The sequence below is a fragment of the Anser brachyrhynchus genome (genome assembly GCF_964034855.1).
Source record: "Anser brachyrhynchus genome assembly, chromosome: 3".
NCBI lineage: Eukaryota > Metazoa > Chordata > Aves > Anseriformes > Anatidae > Anser > Anser brachyrhynchus.
This window is the reverse complement of record NC_137696.1, coordinates 93,012,366-93,031,725: the sequence shown is the minus strand read 5'-3', so window position 1 is coordinate 93,031,725 and position 19,360 is coordinate 93,012,366. Positions and strand designations below refer to the sequence as shown.

The following is a 19,360-nucleotide window of genomic DNA, read 5'->3' as shown; positions in this document are numbered from 1 at the left end:
TTCATAAGTGCGTAATTCATATTCTGATTATTATATACTTGGTTTTATTTAAATACTAGTTAAATTATCATAATTGGCAGAGCAATTATTATTATTCTGCTGTGTGGACTATCTCCTGATATGTTTGAATATTAGCTTTAGTGCTATTGCCTAGCAAAATACACTTTACAACAGAAAGGCCACACTTAAACTTGGTATGTGGGTTAGATACCAATCAAAGCTACAAGAGTGTTGCTTAGAGCAAGAACTATTGTTCTGTGTTTGCTGTTTTGAGAAAAAGAACTTGAGTGAAAGGAAGAGAAATGGCAACCTGCAGGTAGGGATATTTCACTAAAAGATCAGACTGCTTTTCCTTAACAGGCTAGAGTAACCTTTGCATGTGTTTTATTGAAGAACAATGAATTGTTAATCGTCACTTATTGTTAAAAGTTCCATTTCGGTTTGAAAGAGCATGGCCACTAATCTATTTGACTAGTAGTTACTAGCATAATTTTATCTCTAAACTGGTAATGGAAGGTATATTAAAAAAAAAACACAGCCAAGTTAGCATTCAATCTGCCTGTAGAAGCAGAAACCCCTGGCAGAATGATAGGCGAACATGACAATCTTTTTTTAAAAACTTCTGGAATCTTGCCTGCCCACTGGTTCAACTTTTTTCTTGCAAACAAAATAATTGATTATCCCAGTCAAAATCCATGTTGCCTATGAGAGAACAAATTATTTGCTAAATTATATTTAGTTGTAGAATACACTAGAACTGCATTAAAAGAACTTGATGATGTTACAGTGTAAGCTCTGCGTTGAGGTTTGTGTGGGTGTTTTCTTTTGTTGGACTGACTGGCAGTATATCATCCTCCATTCTTAGATCAAGTCCACAGCTTCCTAGGAAACACTGCTTTAAACACTGCATAGGCAAGAAGCTTTCTGGGATGTTGCTGCATGGAATCTGTTTTCAGTGTCAGAGACAGCAGCTTGAAAAGACAGCAAGCAGGACCAGATATGGCTCTGAATAGCCTAACTTGGACCTAACACCAGTCTATGATTGCAGTCAGAAGTCAGTCAGAAGTTCCAGTGTAGTTAGTACTTGTTTTCCCCAAGACAGCAGCTTTGTATCATGATTAACAGAAAGACAGGAAACTTCTAAGGTTCTTGGGGGAATGATCATACATGAGAGAACAAGGATTTGTTCCAAAGTTTACAAGCATCTACCGTGAAGCTTACACTAACTTCAACCACTTAATTCTGCATATATTCTTGGAAACTAATTCTGGACATATGGTTGGAAACAATTATTTTTTCCACTGCTAGCATGATCCAGTCTTACATACTTTCACAACAGACTTGATGTCATTAATTCCTGTCCCTTTAACACTACTTAAAACATCTCACCATTTCACTTTGTAAAATCCAAGCACAATCAATTATAATTGTACATAACTCTTTAGTTCAGTTCCTTCAGGTCATCTTTAACTGAAATCAGGGTTTGGGGAAAAAACTCTACCTACTTTCTTTCAAATAATTTTTAAACTTTTTGAGCTTCATTATTTATTGATTCATTATATTATTCCTACTCACTTTATTTCCAACAGAAAATGGGAACATTTCCAACAGCATCTTCAGACAGAGCAGCATTTGGCATTAACTCAAATTACAGATAGCATTATTTTATTTCAAATGCTGGTTGAGCATGTTTGGAACTGGAGACTCAGGGGAAGGCAGTTTCTTATTTGAGACTCAGGTCATATAAGGATGCTAATTCTCAGACTTATACTAGTCACCTGTCTAAATCAAAACTGTCAAGTGTTGACATTTAAGGCATAGAAGGAAATACACTAATTAGAACAGATTCTGTAAGCTGCAGTGCATGATATTTTTACATGAAAATACTTCTATATTTTTACATGAAAGTACTTCTGATCTGAGGAAGAGATGCAACTGGGCTATGTCAGAGCCCATAAATTGACTACACTGCTATAGAGACCTAGGAATAAGAGTAGCATGAAGATCCACATCTTTTCCTTCAAGTTTGGAAGAAGTTTTTTTTGCTAAGCTTTTCAACACATGTAGTCATGAAAGACTTTTTTAAACTCATTGACTAGGTCAACACAAACCCTCAATGGACAGGCTTGATTTATTTTTCTGGTTTATTTTGGACATTCCTGAAGGCCTTTGCATTGTTGCCCTCTTCCTTTTTAAGTCATTACAACTAGTTCAGTTGCAGGGAACAATGTGAGGTAATAAATGCAGAATTTCTGTAAGACAAAAGATAAAGGCTATGTAGGACCAAAGTTAAATCACAAATTTTCAGGCAAGATCAGTCCTTATGACATATAGTTTCTGAAGACAATCATTTTCAGCACTTCCAGATTACTCCATGGTTACAACCCGTTCATCTCCAGCTGCATTCCAATCAGTAGCTTTTTAAGTAATTGAATGTATATTCTACATTAGGCTTAGCCATATTTTTCCATGGGACATTTCAGCTGAATTCTGGACATGTGTCTACAGACATCATAATACTGATGTTCCCTCCCACCGCAGCTACAGCATTTGAGAAAGGTGCAGTCAGTAACACCTGCTGTGAATCCAGTGCAAACACCAGTACCTTCATTGTGCTATTTGACAGATTCAAGAAGATACATATGCCTGCCGATATTACTTAACACGAGATTGTCGTGGCCTTTCATCCCACGGAGATTTCTATAAAAAGATGAGGCTTGCATTCTTCAAGGTTTAACATTCATACTTAAAGCAAAACCAGGCTGCTGGGAATCTCACTTCAGTGCTGATGTGACCTTGGGAGGCAAAGGCTGTACAGGATCCTTCACATTCAAGTTATAAACCGTTAACTAACTCTTCTTTCTGACAGAGTGCAACCAACAGCTCCCCACATAGCCCAATGCAAATAAAAAATATCTATCCAAGGGGACAGCTTGTTTTGTTAGTTATGTAGACCACATTGTAGACACAAGACCAAAAGGTCACAAGAGAATTTGTTTGGAGAGCTCCTTCAAAAGACAGAGACATATCCTAGCTTCCCAAATTACTCTCTCCAGGAAAGATTCATTCATAAGCAGGCTCGCCTCGCACCAGCTTCTTCCAGGAAGCTTATGATCTCCCACACTTTGGGCACTGCCTCAACTGGATGAGGCTTGGAAAGCACGTAACTGGCACCCAGAAGGGAGAGGGGCACTGCTCTCTGTTTCTGAGCCCTAGTAGCAAATACCTCTGAAAGATGCTATTGAAGTGCCAGGTCACAGGTGGTCAAATAAAATACAACACATGACACTGAAAACTAGGACAGGAACACTGCCCTGACAAGTGTCAGATAGGGACACTGCAACTTCATCTTTGAACATGACTTAATGGCAACTTACAAGAAATACAAAATCCACAGATATCAAGTTATCTACATGTCACCAAGGCAAATTAGTCAGAGTAAAGTATGAGTTTACAGATTTAACCTAGTATCTTAGCTTCTATAATTATTTTAAGCTCCTCACGCATACTGTTCATCAGGAATATTGCCTGACAAGTATTTAGAGCTATAAGCTCTGAGAAGACCTTTATTTGTAGCAAGAACCAAACAGACAGCAATTCTTACCCCAGTGCACTTCATTAAGAAGATCCAAACAGCACTGACAGCCACATCAGTGGTCAACAAGAAAAAGGAAAGGCATTAAAAACATTTTAAGGTAGAAAAATATTTTGTTTTCAATTTTGAACACAGCCCAAAAAGCAGCATTCCCAACTTGGAAAAAGAAAAAGCTTATGAACAAAGCAAAACATTTACATTTCAAGTGACAGTTTTAAAAAGTCAAAATATTTTAATAACCAGTAATTGCAAAACATCCCCTTACTCTTGCTACATTTTGGACTAACAACTACTCTACAGATGAAAGCCAGCTTAAGATTGTGCAAGTTTTCTCCCTTGCAATATACAAATGCTATACACCCTTATCCTATAGTTCCAGCAACATAACTACAACACTAAAGTCTTGAGTATTTAAAAGGCCTATGGTGCGACATTGTACTGTGCAAACAGATTATTATATGCCATTACAGAAAGCTAGCACCCTGGAACATGGCCCCATTCCATAGTTTATAGAGCGCGATACACTTCAACTGCTAGCTGAAAAAGATTACACAAATAATTCTGTAAGAATAGTCATGCATTTCTGATAAATTAATAGTGTTGTTTAAAGCCAACTATAAATTAAGCTACTAAACTTTTTGTAACAAATACAGTCCCGGAAGTACAACTCGCTTAAACTGTAATTCTCAATGTCTTTTCATCCAGATGGAAATATGTGCATGTTCAAGAACAAAAAAATCTCTTAATAAATGGTTTGCAGAATTTATTAGGTCTTTTTAATATACTCAATACTTTATCAAGCTAGTTGCATATAATGTGATCTCCACCATATACATTACAATTTCTGTGCATCATCCTAAAAAAAAGTAATATTTTACAGATTACCATTAGTTTTGAATTTACCTAAAAGTGAACCTTTCTGGAGTTTGATTTAAGACACTAGCCTGCATATCGCTTCTAACTGCAATATTTAAATTACATTTCACAGCAAGCTCAACCTGCATTTGAATAACAGAGGTTACTGTCATCTCAACTTTTGAATTCCTAGTTTAGTATCTCAACACTGCAAGAATTTGTGGCATTTATTCCAAAGAACAAAACAGAATATTTCCTTTACAACAAAGCCTGCTCAGCTCAGAATACATATACTTCAAGAAAATTAGGGAACTCCTTCAGTGAAAGGAATTAACCCAAATCTGTGAACAGAAAACACATTTTAGGTTCATCTTGATTAATGCTTGGAGCTGCTCTTACAAAGCAAAACCAGCAAGCACAATAGGTAAAATAGTATTTGGTACAACAAAGCAAAGCAAACTACCAAAAAAAGCAGGTTCTACCTGCAACAAACATTTCCCTGTTTGGAACAAAATTTAAGAGGGACTCACACAGATAATTAACAAATAGGCTTTCTGATACCTTCATAGGATGCTAGTTTACTGGCCAGGCACATTTGTTGCAAATATAAAAGGAATTCCAAGTGTAATTCACACTGCACTTCAAGGATTTAACATAACAGAGGTGGGTAGGACCCAGGAAAAATATTTAACTTATATAAATATATTAAAATTTCAGCCAGAAATGTAAGAGTCCATGCACACAAGACAGTAAGTTGAAAAAACATTTAAGACTTGACTTTTCTTTTCAACAGCACTGACACCTGAAATCTGCTAAGTTAACAATTTAAAAGGTATCTTACAGTCTCTCTCCACACAGTCCGTATGTACTGAATCATCCTGACATTACACAGCACATGAACAAGCAGCAGATGCATCAAAGGAACCAGACAATGTGCATCAAGTGGCCTGCCCAGTTAGAGGCAAATATCAGAAAATTGTTTCTGACAAAGGCAGAGATGTAATCAATAGAGCTAATTGTATACCCGTCATTTTCAAGAGTTAATCCGCAGCAACGGGAAAGGGGACTTTAGATAAAAATTACGTACCCAGTCTCTAAAGTGAGATTAACAGAGATTTGCCTTTCAAAAACCGGGCCCATTCTGGACTGGCCTTGATGCACATGCAGTACATTTGCTTTCAGAATGCAAGATTAATTGGGAATGTCTGCACTAGTGTTTCTATTTCCGTATTTGTGATGGATGATCAGCAATACAACTCCTAAGAAGAAACATATGGACCCAACAGTGATGTACGCAATTCCCAGAAAGGGATTTTTGCCTCCCATCCATGAGATGGTGCTTAGGATCATCCTCTTCCGTCCATCAAAACTGTATACAGGATAATCTGAGACACGTATAGGAAAATAAGCAGCACATTTGCAAACTTAGCTTTATTTTGTCAGGCACATTAAAGTGTTTGACCATCTCAATCATGCTCCAAGTACTAACATCCTTCTTGGAATACTGGAAGTGAAAATAATAAAAATTTAGCTGATTTTTAGGCAAAGACTGACCTAGTCACTGTCATCTGCTCCAAGAACAATGTCACAGTACAGATGTCAAGCCCTTTTAAGGGAAGAGTAATGCATGATTTGTGGGTTTTTGAGAGCAACTTCAATAAAACGAGGGAAATCCAAACTAGTTCTTGAATATATTTCAGTACCAAATTTTTCTTACTGACTATATTTTGATTCAGTTTTATATGCACTCCCTGCTGTTTTGCAGCAAAGAAAAATACTGCAGTAGCTATTTAAATTATCATTAAGAGTTGTCTGATTTTAAGAATTCAGTAGCTATGACAACACACCTCCTCTAGTCTTCTGCACTTCGACCAAGTCTTTTGTTTGTCCTAAAAGGAATGGCTTACCTATACCTGATCCACAGCTCTGGCCTTTTTCTCAACTCTAAAGTCAGTCTGCCCTAGGTTACATATTGTCATTATATCATGACAATAACAGATTGAGAACGTATTCTCAAATTTGTAGGCAAATACCTCTGTTCTTTCCTGTGTTTCTCTCAGTTCCTTTACAGTATCCAAGCCATGTGATTTCCCCCTCATTATAAAGCTAGTAATTTAATTTCATGCATGGACTTGAGCAATTACACTGCAGAGCAAATCTACAAATAGATAGTAACCTGACAACAGTACACAGCCACAGAAAGATGCAAAGCAGGCCCCAAGGTCCTGAATAAAAGACAGGTAGTAGGGACTGCAAGGTTCCACAAACGAACAAGATGTGCAATAAAAAAGGTGAATGAGCCTGACCATATCCCTCTGAGCACTCAATTGTGCGAAGACAACACTAACGTCCTCCAAAATTTGCTGATATAACAGAAGGAAGGGATAACATGCAAAGGGACCTGACAAGCTTGAGAAGTGGGCCCATGTGAACCTAATGAGGTTCAGCAAGTCCAAGTGCAAGGTGCTGCACCTGGGTCAGGGCAATCCCAGGCATGAGGACAGGCTGGGAGAAAAACGCACTGAGATCAGCCCTGCAGAGAAGGGCTTGGGGGTTCTGGTGGACAAAAAGCTTGACATGAGTTGGCAGTGTGTGCTTGCAGCCCAGAAGGCCAACTGCATCCTGGGCTGCATCAACAGGGCAGTGGCCAGCAGAGCGAGGGAGGTGGTTGTCCCCCTCTGCTCTGCCCTTGTGAGGCCCCACCTGGAGAGCTGCATCCAGGTCTGGGGCCCCCAACACGAGAAGGATGTGGGGCTGTTAGAGCTGGTCCAGAACAGGGCCACAAAGATGACCAAGGGGCTGGAGCACCTCTGCTATGAAAAGCCAGAAGAGCTGGGGATGTTCAGCCTGGAGAAGAGAAGGCCCTGTGGAGACCTTATAGCAGCCTTCCAGTACCCTATAGCAGGTTTACAAAAAAGATGGAGAGTGAATTTTCACATGGGCAATATAAATGATAGGACAATGATAGGACAAGGGATGACAGTTTTAAACTAAAAGACAGAAGATTCAGATTAGGTGTTTGGAGGAAATTCTTCACTCACAGGGTGGTGAGGCACTGGCACAGGCTGCCCAGAGAAGCTGTGGATGCCCCATCCCTGGGGATGTTCAAGGCCAGGCTGAATGGGGTACTGGGCAACCTGATCCAGTAGGTGACATCCCTGCCCATGGCAGTAGGGTTAGAACTAGATCATCTTTAAGCTCCCTTCCAACTCAAGCCATTCTATGATTCTACAAAGTTTTACACTGATGTCTTCTCTAAGATTAACATCTCCATTGTCTCCTCTCAAAGGCCTCCTCTAAAGAAGGACTGTTTTTTTCCCTTTGTGGTTGCGGTCTCTTTGAAAAAGAAAGAACAGGGAAAGAAAAAGAATGCTTTCACCCTTGCTAAAGCCATAATGCAGTTCTATGTGAACTACACAATAGTTTAAGAACATTAAAATTGAAGTTGCACTTACATTAAATATAAGCCTAACTTTGAGTGAAGAAATTGCAGTAAGACTACTAACTTCAGTCATTCCTATATTTGATCATATCTGAAGATCCTGCAGCAGAATCCTTCCCCTCCTTCTCCTGAGGAATGTGATATACTTTCAGTTAAAAATGAAACAAAAAAACACCTCTGGGGCATCTCTATAGCATGATACTTTCCAGAAGATAATCTGACTGGTTCAGACAACTCCAGACTTCACATGGCTATCCTGAAGTCAAACTGACTCAATCATTTCCCATACAAAGCTTAAGAACTGGGAGAATTTCATGTTCTAACAGAACAAGTTAATTCAATAAACTTGCCTAGAAGTCAGTCAGTAATTTTGCTACCCAATTCTCATTACCAGTTTTCAAACACCACTCACTACCATCTTTTTAAGAGACGGTAAGAAAAGAAGCTCATTTGAGTTGGACTTTCACAGGTGAATACCCGTGTAATCCAGCCAACACCCTTAGCAGCTTTAAGAGTTTTTTCAAAGGATACTGTATGTGATTTCCAAAGAGTATTTTCCAGCCTGCAAGGTAGGCTGTAAGTTGTTCTTCCTTTCAATGAGACGATACAGCTTGCGAAAAGTTGGCAGAGCAGCAGTACGCATCCACACAATAAAGTCTTCGTTGATAAAGCCATTGTTGTCAAGCTCTGAGTCCAGCATATACACTGGCTTGGGCCAGTTTACAGGCTTCGTCGTGCCTAAAATTAAACAAAAATAAAGTATTGCAAACATAGGGCTAAGTGACACAATGGATCACCAAAATGCATTCTAGTATTACACGTATTAAGTTCTAAGTTGTATGAAAAGCCAGGTTGGGTCATTACTATTGCAATATTACTGGACTGTTCAAGAACTTTTTATTTGCACAGAATCAGGTTGGCTGAGGTTGGCAGGGCCCTCTGGAGGCCATCTGGTCCAACCTCCTGCTCACACAGGGTCCCCTGGAGCAGGTTGCCCAAGACCACAGTGGGGTGGCTTTTTAAGGTATCCAAGTCTCTACAACCTCTCTGGCAAACCTGTGCCAGTGCTCAGTCACTTAAATATTAGTGCATATCCATTTACTCTCACGTATTAGGGTAAGGTATCTGCCTTGTTAAGAGTAGTATCACTTGGTAATATATAATTTGTCTGTGACTAAGAAAGAAATCCACACCAAGTTAAACTTACAGCAATAGCTTACATACCTTGCATATATACACAAACCCTAGAGTCCTGAGAAGATTGGTTTTAGACACTACCAACTAAAGGAACTTTGATTTACCAGACTGTATTTAACCTAACAAATAAGAGAAATCTGTTGCTTCTAACCACAAAGAATCAGATTTTTGAAAACTCTGCACAACCTACCGGTAGAAAAATGTAGATGAAAAGTCTATATGAATAGTTCGGTTGAACAATTGCAGGATTTCTTTTCAAGTTAAAACCATAAAAAACCACAGCAGTGCACATACTAAGCTTTTCTCAGTATTCAAGGTATAAAAAGTTATCAGAAATAAAAAAGTCAAAGTATTATTTGATATTTCCACATCCCAAACAGCAACTAGTAGTAGAAATATCATTTAAGCCAGGAACCTTCTAACCATCATAAAGGAAATTGGACAAGCTACCAAAGCGAAATGCCAAAAGAGACAGAAAAGTAAAAACTAAGGAACTAATTGCCATGAACAGCACTAAGAAACAAAAGAAAAATCTATCCAATTGCTAAGTTTAAAAATAGCTTTCTATTTGAATACCTGTTGGAATAATGTCAGTGCAATCACTTCATCTGAACACATTGAATAATCATTACCTGTCAGATGTGTACTACTAGAAAACCCCCATCAGCTAATATATTTCTGTACTAATAACTTGAAAGCTGCAATGGAACAGGCTTCCCACCTCCTTTACATAATCAGGATAAAGCATAGCTGAGATCTAAATAGCCCATAAAGATATTAGAACTGAACAATACACAAAACAGGAGTAACTGGCCTAAGTTGATGTCTAACAATCAATCCGATGCCAACCGACTGAAACAGCTTTTCTGAAGCTTCAGAAAGATTAAATAAAAAGATGTCTTAATTTCACAGCTTTAGCTATTACAGTAAATTTAGGAAAAAAACATACTTTCACATTAAATTTGCAGCATTCATTGCTAACAGACAACTTTTCTAGATAGAGTAGTCCTTAGTTTGGGTTTCCTCAGAGAACCACAATATTTTAAAATTAGCATATTTACTAAAACACAGTGAGGTAAAAATCCATGGGAATCAGTATATGTTTGAAATTTTTCATTCTTAAAATTTCCCATCCTTCTTACCTTGGAAAAGTGCAGTTAAGTTATTCCCATCTCCTGTAGGATTCCTGAACTTTACATTTTTATCTGTCCACCATGCAATGCCTTTTTTAATTAAAGTAATAGGAGTCCTTGTGTCATTATCAATGCGGTATAATTCCAAGGTATCTAAGGAGAAAATCAAATTGGAATGCCAGATAGAGAAGCTTTCATTAGATGAATGATCCTGATAGGCAGTGAAACAATTATCTCCAGGAGAAAACAAAACAAAGAACCGGAACAAGGCATTTATTACCTGCCTGCCACAACCAAAAACTGTTCTTTTAGAAGCCATGTATATTAGATAGCAGTGTGTTAAACATATATAGTATCTTTAAGTCTATTCCACAGCTGTAACAGCCTCTCACAACAGATTTCAACCCCTTGCATACTATCAAATTAAATTAGTTATTAAATTTTGGGAAAAAAAGCAACAGCAGTACAAAACAAGATATTTTGAGCTATGAAAGAGCATTAATTCAGAAAACAAAAAAGCCAATGTCGTCTTTACTCAGAACAATCTTCAACAGCACAAGAAATACACAAGATCATGAAAACATTTAAGTAGTAACTTGGAAGTATTACCATACCATTGAACATACTGTTGGCAATAGCCCCACAGGGAGCAATGGGTTTGTCCTCATTCGTGCGGTAAGGCTCACATTCCTTGCTTGGATTCTGACAGTTAAAAAGAAAAGAGGCAGATCAGTCTGTGCTAGTTTATCTAACCAACCTGTTGTTTACTGCAATACCTCAATGTGTACATCTTAAATGTACCACGATCTTTTCACAAGTTAGATTTACAGATACCTCAGTGTTCAATGCTAGTCACCATGATTCATTTTTTCCTTTATAAGCAGGAACTTATAAACTAAAACGTGAATAAAGTCAGAATCCCATAATGGGCAATCCTAAAAAACATGAAGGCTTTGCTTGGAGGCTGTCAGGATTTTTATCTTTTAATATAAACAGTTTTCTAACATCAAGTACTCAAGTATTCGTTTAAAGGACTGTTTTTTTTCCAGTGTGCACCAGTGTTACAGAAAATAGACTCTAATAAGAAGCCAAGCATAGCAGAAAATGCAAAATGTTTCAAGGACTCCAATACCATGCCAATAACACAAGTTAAAAAAAAGCCCCCCAGAATCCAGTGTCAGTCACCAGCTGTAATTTCTGGAAACTATTCCCCATGCCTCCCCCCCCCTTTTAAAAAAAAGCTTACATATAAAAATTGAGAATAATCTTTGATGGAGCAAGGACCCAAATATATTTCCATTCCTTGCAAATATTACATTACCTAAACATTACACGGTGCTTTCAGCAGAATACACAGTATTCTCCAGTAATGCTAATGTTCAATATCAAACCTGAGTCTATAAAAACAGACGCGTTTAGCTACACTATCCAAACTAAGTACTAGGTAACTATTTTATACTGAAAATGAAAGCTTCAGACAGAACAGATACAGACAGGTAATACTGACTGAAGATAACATGACAGTTTAGAACTATTCAATTTTCAGAAGTGTTCAAAGTACTGCTCTGCTGTCCACTGAATGAAACAACTGCTGTGAGACTACAACATTTTAAATTTTCTGTAAATCAAATATGTATTCCTTATTGTTGTCTTCTAGTATGCAAAAATTCTAGAACCTCATTATTATTAAACTATGTGATGATTTATGCAATTGTCAGATGCTAATTGCATATTAATATTGAAGTATGAATACCTACAAGTAGTGAACTGTTATCTCCATTTAGTTGGCTGTCATCTCGAGATTTCACATAGCGACGATGATTTTGGTAGAAGTTGGAGAGCCCATAATACATGAACACATTACTCTACAAGACAGGGCAAGAGGGGTTTTAATTGACACAACGGATCAATAAAACAAACACTAGTTACCTAAAAGCTTAAACTGTGTTTTATCTTATAGCAACATTCAAAGTAGGAAGAGGCCCAATTCTCTTCACACTGAGTACACAGATTACTATTCCAACATAACCTGGCATTCTGAAGTCAAACAATATCAACACTCCATAAACCATCAGAACAATATTCATCACTACTAATTGCAGCAGTTATCTTGTCCAACGTTAAGCACATAAGCCTCATTATTTGCTTTAACTTTGCCAGAAAGCACACATCTGGTATTGCCAGCTCCTGCTGAACCCAGTTTAAGTTGTGCAGGAATAGCTGATCTACTTGCCAAGCACATGACACACACCTAGGACATGGCCAGTAAATCCAGATGTGTAAAACACAAGCATCCCATTTAATAGTGTACAATTCTGGATAAAGAGAGGCATTAAAAACATCTCATCTCTGCTACTGAAAAGATAAACAACAATCAGATCCAAATTCAAAGTACTACTGAAAATAATCCTTTATGGTATAAAAAAAGTTAATGCTATGGGGATGCAGCTTTCCCATCAGTTAGGAAATAAACCACACATACTGTTCCAATTTCACTTTGCATACCTCAAATGAATGTTCCAGGGTGAAATTGATGGTGCAAGTACAAGGCGGTGTGCTATCCCAGGAAACATTTAAACATTTGTAGCAGGGACTGGAAGGGTCTGTTCCTGTATAATCAATCTGTAACAAAAAAAAATCATTACCTTAGAGTAGGGAGAATAAAGAAAAACAATAAGCTAGAGAGTTGATGTGATATTTATTTTGCAACTTTATTGCACCTCAGTTCCAAAAGCCCTTTCAGACCTGCATGATGATCAAGAGATCCCTTCCAACCTAACAATTTTGTGATTCTGTCTATGTGCTTTAGGGACATGGTTTAGCAGTACACTTGGCAGTGGCAGGTTAACAGCTGGACTTCATGATCTTAGAGGTCTTTTCCAACGTAAATGATTCTATAATTCTACGATTCTACATATTCCGTTTGAGCCTCAAATGGATCTGGCCCCAGGGTGGGCTGTTACCACTGGGAAAAGAAGAAGAAAAACCAACCCAAAACACAAACACCAAATACTCAAGACAACATCATGTTTCCAAACACACACGCTAGATAAAACAAGCAGATTTGGGCTATTACTTGCCTTCCAGAGAAGTTAAGTTTCTACAAGTCTACCTAGATATTTAATAAAAAAGTTTCTCATGAGAGAACTTGCTTTGCTGCCCATATTCAGACATTGAATCGGTCAGAAGGATTTTCCAAAAGACCAGTTCTTAAAGACCAAGAACTCTCTTAAAATAGGGAAGATGAAGACACTAATATTGGTCAGCCAAGAACAGTAAAATCCCAGCAGATGAGCAAGACAATCACTTAATTTAGCTTATTAGAATATCTGTATTTAATAGCATAGCTACAAGAAAAAGTAGCCTGAACGTATGGATTTCAAATACCTATACAGTATAAATAACATATCCAGAGCAGCCATGCACTTATTACTTATTCCACAGCCCTTGCCAACTGAAGTCTCTTGACTGCATTAGCTTGCTTTCTCATTTACAGCTCCAAGTGTGTGAATGCCAGGGAAGAATTACCTTGTGTTCAGCAGGTTAGCTCCATGTGTAGGAGGAGAAAGCTTCTATCTGCCTATGAACTATGTACTTAAGACACAGGAGCTTCCTATCAAGAATTAAAACTCAGTCCAACACATGCCAAGTTAAGGCAACAAACTGTTTTACATCAGTATCATTTGAACTACAACTCCTGCATTTTTTTGAAAGACCACTGCAAGTGGTTTGTCCTGATTTATGCCTGCAGTCAAACATTACTGAGAATTAGAACGATTTATAATCTGTGCTAATGTCTGTATTAAGGTTAAATAAAACAAGTAGTTTCAAGGTTCAAGGAACAACTGAAGCCTATTTTCCTCTGGATCTTCTTCAAGGTCTCTCCTCCCGTAGATTCTGATATCTGTTAAAAAACAAGCTGCAGCCCTTCCTTCAGCAAAGACATTTTTATTAGCCTGTGTTCTGCTGCCAGACTTCTGACAGATGAGACCAATACCCTAAACAAGCCCAGCTGAAACAAATCAGCTTCAGAAGCTATTAGGTGAGGGAGAAAGACTCACCTTACCTTTGCCTCCTTCACCGAGCTCAGAACAGAGTTTGTGCTGACCTAGAAACAGCACTGCCTCAGCAGTCCGCAACAGCTCTGTTCAGCTACAGACCAGACCAACACAGCTCTAAACAAACGATGCAGCTGATTTGTTTATTGATAACTTGCTTGCCATTTTCCTGCTTTAGTGGGGGAAAAACATTTCCTTTAGAAAGACCTTAAGCCTCCGCATCCTGAGCTAGTTCTTCAGTTACTGCAGAAGTTTTAGATCATGAACAAAACTCCAATACTTGAAGGTTTCAAAAGATCTAAAGACTTGACTTTTGTCAAGAATTCACTACATCTGTGGAGTATGAAATTGTTGTATATCAAAATGGAACAGTGCTTCTGACCAATGCTATCAACTTCAAAGGTAACCAGAAGCCTTCCCGTCCAGTAACTGCAGACTTTTTTTTTCCCTGCATTCACAGTAGGTTACATTCAACAGGCAGCTAAACTAAAGGGACACAGGCAGATTTGCATCACCTGACAAATAATTAAACCCTTACTCTGAGAACTTAAGAACAGATTTACCAGGCCAAGGCAGAAATCCACCTGACCCGCATATACCTACTGGTTGTTATCAGTCACCCATGGCCTCTCAGGCTGTTGATGTCCTTCCCCCATCAATTTACATTTTTGTAGTGAAGTAACACAGCCATTGTGTATAAATATTTGCCAAGCCATCTGTGATTTTGTAGACTTCACACACTGTCACAAATTTATCCTACTTCGCTTGGCCACTTGTTGTGTAAAAGGCATCCCACAACCCTGCTCCTCTCCAATACCCCTCTCTGTAGATTTCATTTAGTTCTGAGTCACTTCTGAAATGGGGTTACTGGAACTGCACGCAGCGCTGAAGATGTATGCAACAGCCACGTACTTTCTTTCCTAGCTTTTTCCTTCTTCATTCCTAGCAATGCCTTTAGGTCTATTTGGCATTTTAATTACTTCTTAGCAATTTACATCAGCAGTCACAAGGATCTCTTCCTAGGCAAAGGATGTACAAAAGATAGACACTTATGCAGCTTTTTTCCTTATTTTTCACCCAAAGGAGCAATGTTCCTGATAGGCCCTACGTAAATGGTTGTTTATCCCCTTTGAAACAGTGAGAAAAAGCTTGGGAACAGCCAACACAAAAAAACTATAATCCTAGTGCATTTAAGCTTTTGGATATCTTCCACATTCAAATTCAGGAGAGCTTAAAGGAAATCAGTGGAAGAGCTACATTTTGCTGCTCAGTCCTTGCACCTGCACAAGAACAGCACAGTTCTCAGAGATGCTGATGGCTGCAATATCTAGTTCCAGGGGAGGGCTGGGGAGGATTTGAACTGTACACAAATAGGTATTTTGTGGACGTAAGTTACACATCGTGTTCAATTCCAACACTCCAAGTCTACAGGCAGCTACACACACACAGGCACTGAACAAGCTGGCTGTTGTCTGAGGTGAGTGTAAATAACTACCTCTGCTTCCTCCCCCAGTTACATTTTTAAAAGAGCTTAGTCACTGCACCCAGCTTTTACAAATAGCCTCCCAGCACTGAACTGACAGCTACTTGTGAAGAACACTGGGAGGTTACTACCAGAAGCCAGCACACCAAGCAGGGACCTAAGCTAGACATACAGGTGAGAGCTGTGTCTCGAACTGCATCCCTCCCCGGTGGCCAGAGCCACTTAGATGAAGTATTTTACTGACCAGTTTTGTTACTGAGACAATAAGGCCTTTTCTGATTTAAACAGCCCACCACCATCAGATTCATCTGGAGCTATCTGCCTTTAAAAAGGGAATCTCCTTTGCTGTGTATACCTACGTGTATGTAATACATATATATGCACAAACATACTCCTGCTCCCCACAATTTTTGTATAAAAACACTTTGTAAAAGATGCATGAATGAGCATCCCAGAACAGAACACAGGCTTCCTCCTTTCTACTTGCACATCCTGTTTGATCACGACATCAAGCTCAGAAGACAAGAACTCCGTTCCTCCTGCCCTCAGAACATTATGACCTGACTTTGGAGAGCTGCAGGTGAGGTGGACAGTAAATGATGAACACACTTAATAAAACAAACCCCTTTCCAACCTTGACTACCTTGAAATTAGCAGAAGGCTGCCACCTGCCATCTGGTTTCCAAATATAAATGGCCAACACAGCTTCATACAGACAGTCTGACTGCACAGGGGAGCATCAGTCATCCCATTTCACCTAGGGCTGTCAGTACTGTATGTGTTGGGTGGGAACATCTTGTTTGTGGTTCCTACTTGAGCTCCACAGGAGTACAAGACTGAGCTGCTCAGCAACAACAGCATACGACTGAGTTCATACACAGCAGGAATACAGTCACAAGGACTCAGGTGAAACTGTTGGATTTCCTGTCCTCACAGAACCACCAAGAACCAATCGTAAGGGAGATTTACCCACTTGTTTTATCTTACAATCAGCATAAGACTGTGTGTTCCCTTAGTAAAAAAAAATGGCTATCTTAAATGCCATTGTCAAAAAAGCATTAGCAAGCTTTCTTCTTCCTCAGTTCAGCGTCCTGTTGAAAACAAGCACTTGCACTACCCTTAAATACGACTATAACATGACATTAAAGGCCAACATGTCCATGACAACAGGACAATGCCCCCTGCAGCACCTGTGCCAATTTTCTGATGTCATGCATCTGAACATTTACTCATACTTCCAGGCAAGAAGGAACTGATTTTCATGAATATCCTTACATACAACAGTTAAACACTGAAAAATACACTCCAGATTTTCATTTTCCACTTCATCTTTTCATTGAGTGGAATTTTAGTTTTCACTGTAAAGAGAAAATGAACTTTAAAGTAGTTTTATTGTAACACTGCATATTCCAGCAAATATACAGAAAGATAATATAATTTGCTGTCTGCCTCAAGATTTTTTTAGTTAATTTACTTTCAGCATCACACTGACATCACTAGTCAAGCCGCTGCTTTGAACATCACTTACTGGGAAGAGACAGCTTACTCTGACAGCTAAAATGACTGTATCCACTAAATTGATGTTCTCCAATATGTCAATACAACAAACAGCTACAGATTTTATTCTGTGTTTTTCTACAATCAATCCTGGTTCCATTAACTTACTGGAACTAATAGCACCTGTCAATTTCCTTTTCAAGGTTGTCTCTGAGCCCTTTAGGTTGTTTCCTCACAACACAAACCGATTCTATTATCAAACAGACTTAAGAGTGATATACAGATTAGTTTTGGGTTAACCCTCAGCAGCTTTTCACAGCAGTGGCATGGTTAATTATAAAAGGCTCTTAGTTTTTATAGGTATAATTAGAAAAGGCTACACTCTCCAGACTTTGTTTTTTTCAATCCACCCCTGACACGCTGGCCTCCCACGCAGCACCTGAAACATTAAGTCATTTGTACACGTAAGAATTGGAGCAATACACTCACCGCAGAGTTCTACCTCGAAACTATATTACCCGGGACTGTTTAAAGATGTAATACCCATACTTCTAAAGTTAAACTGTTTAAAAACAAACTGTTTGAAAACATGCTACCCACTACTGCAGGACACCCCAGGTGGGGTGCGCACACTCCCTGTCCTGCCTCGCCGAGCTGTGTGTGGGGTTAAATCCAGGCGCTGACCTCCCTGAAAGCCCACTGGGGGGCACCGGCTGGATCACCACGACCTGTTTGGGGGACACTTGAAGCTTTTAGGGCGCAGATTGCTAAGGAGCAGGTCCGTTAGGGCTGGAAGGACCCCGAAGCCCAGGGGCTCGTTAGGGCTGGAAGCCGCCCGCAAGCGGCCTGGCCCAGCCCCCAGCCCCCAGCCCCCCCCCCCCCCCCCACGCACCTCGTACTCGCGGATGTTGTTGGAGGTGACGAAGATGCCGATGCCGATGGGGATGAAGATGAGCCCGATGACGAAGAAGGCCGGCAGCACGGTGCCCGCCGTCAGGATGGGCTGCCAGGCGGGCAGGCGCTGCTGCTTGAACGCCGTGTTGTCCGGCTTGCGGCTCTTCACCGCCCCGCCGCCGCCTCCCCCTCCTCCTCCCCCTCCCCCGCCTGCCCCCGGCGCCCCGCTGCCCCCCGGCGCCCCGCCGCCGGCCGCAGGGTGCCCGTCCGCCTCCTCCTTGGCGCTGTAGTTCACCGCCATGACACCCGCCCGCCCCGCCGCCTCCAACGCCCTCGGCACGTGACCGGCCCCCGGCACGTGACCGCCGCCGGGCGCTTCGTAGATGACGCAGCCCCTCACGGCCGCCCGGGGGAGGGGGAACGGCCGCGCGCATCCGTTTATGGCGGGGGGAGGGGCGCGCATGCGCAGTGCGGCTGGGCGGGTTTCCCGCCGGGCTGTGTGTGAGGGAGGGCGGTGTGGGGCCGCCAGTAATGACCGCTGCTCATTAGGCGGGCGGCTGATGAGGAGGAGGCGGCGCCAGGCAGCGCTGTGCTGACAGACTGTGTTTCTCGCTCTCGTCAGCACTTCCCGTTCAAAAATCCGCCCGGGCTGCGGCCAAATCCGCCCCTCCGCAGGCATTTGTGTGTTTGTGTGGCCTTAAGGAGAAATAAAATTGAACAGTTTCACAAGCACGTCACGCAGTCGGTGCTTTTTGGGTGCCTTTGGAACGGCTTTCCCCCAAATAAACGCCATGTGGCTTGTGGGGCCATCCGAAATACCAACGGAGAGCGCTAGGGGGAGCAAGTGGCCCGTGCCGACGGTGCTTGGGCGCCTTGGGTTTTTAAGCACCTAAAATTCTAAAAAGACTAACTTTGGGGCCTCAGCAATCATCTAGGGCTCCAAAATGAATCGTTTTCTTTGTGGCATCTGTGCCACAACTGTATCTCGTTCCTAACACATCCCTCACAGCTTCTGGTGGGCCTGCCTGCCATTGTCGTTCCCTGTAGACAAACCCTTCACCCTATTACAGCCCTTTTCTGTATTATCTTTTCTCTTCTGTCATCCGCTACAGCGGCTTGTGCCCCCTCAACCCCCCCAGAAAATCCAGTGAGGGAATAATACTGCTTGTAAACCTGTGCTGTGAGATGGGAGGTAACTGCTAGCCT

The 19,360-nt window shown here is 40.5% G+C and overlaps 1 protein-coding gene across 1 annotated transcript; it reads right to left on the bottom strand.

Annotated features, from left to right (window-relative positions):
• Positions 1-4,337: 4,337 nt before the first annotated feature.
• Positions 4,338-18,632, bottom strand: TMEM30A (transmembrane protein 30A). Its single transcript, XM_080584066.1, has 7 exons — positions 18,153-18,632; positions 12,728-12,844; positions 11,980-12,087; positions 10,837-10,924; positions 10,232-10,375; positions 8,424-8,630; positions 4,338-5,835 (listed from the first exon to the last, which is right to left on the bottom strand). The coding sequence occupies exons 1-7, from the start codon at positions 18,615-18,617 to the stop codon at positions 5,642-5,644; spliced, it is 1,323 nt and encodes a 440-aa protein (XP_080440192.1). The 5' UTR covers positions 18,618-18,632; the 3' UTR covers positions 4,338-5,641.
• Between the last annotated feature and the right edge of the window lie 728 nt (positions 18,633-19,360).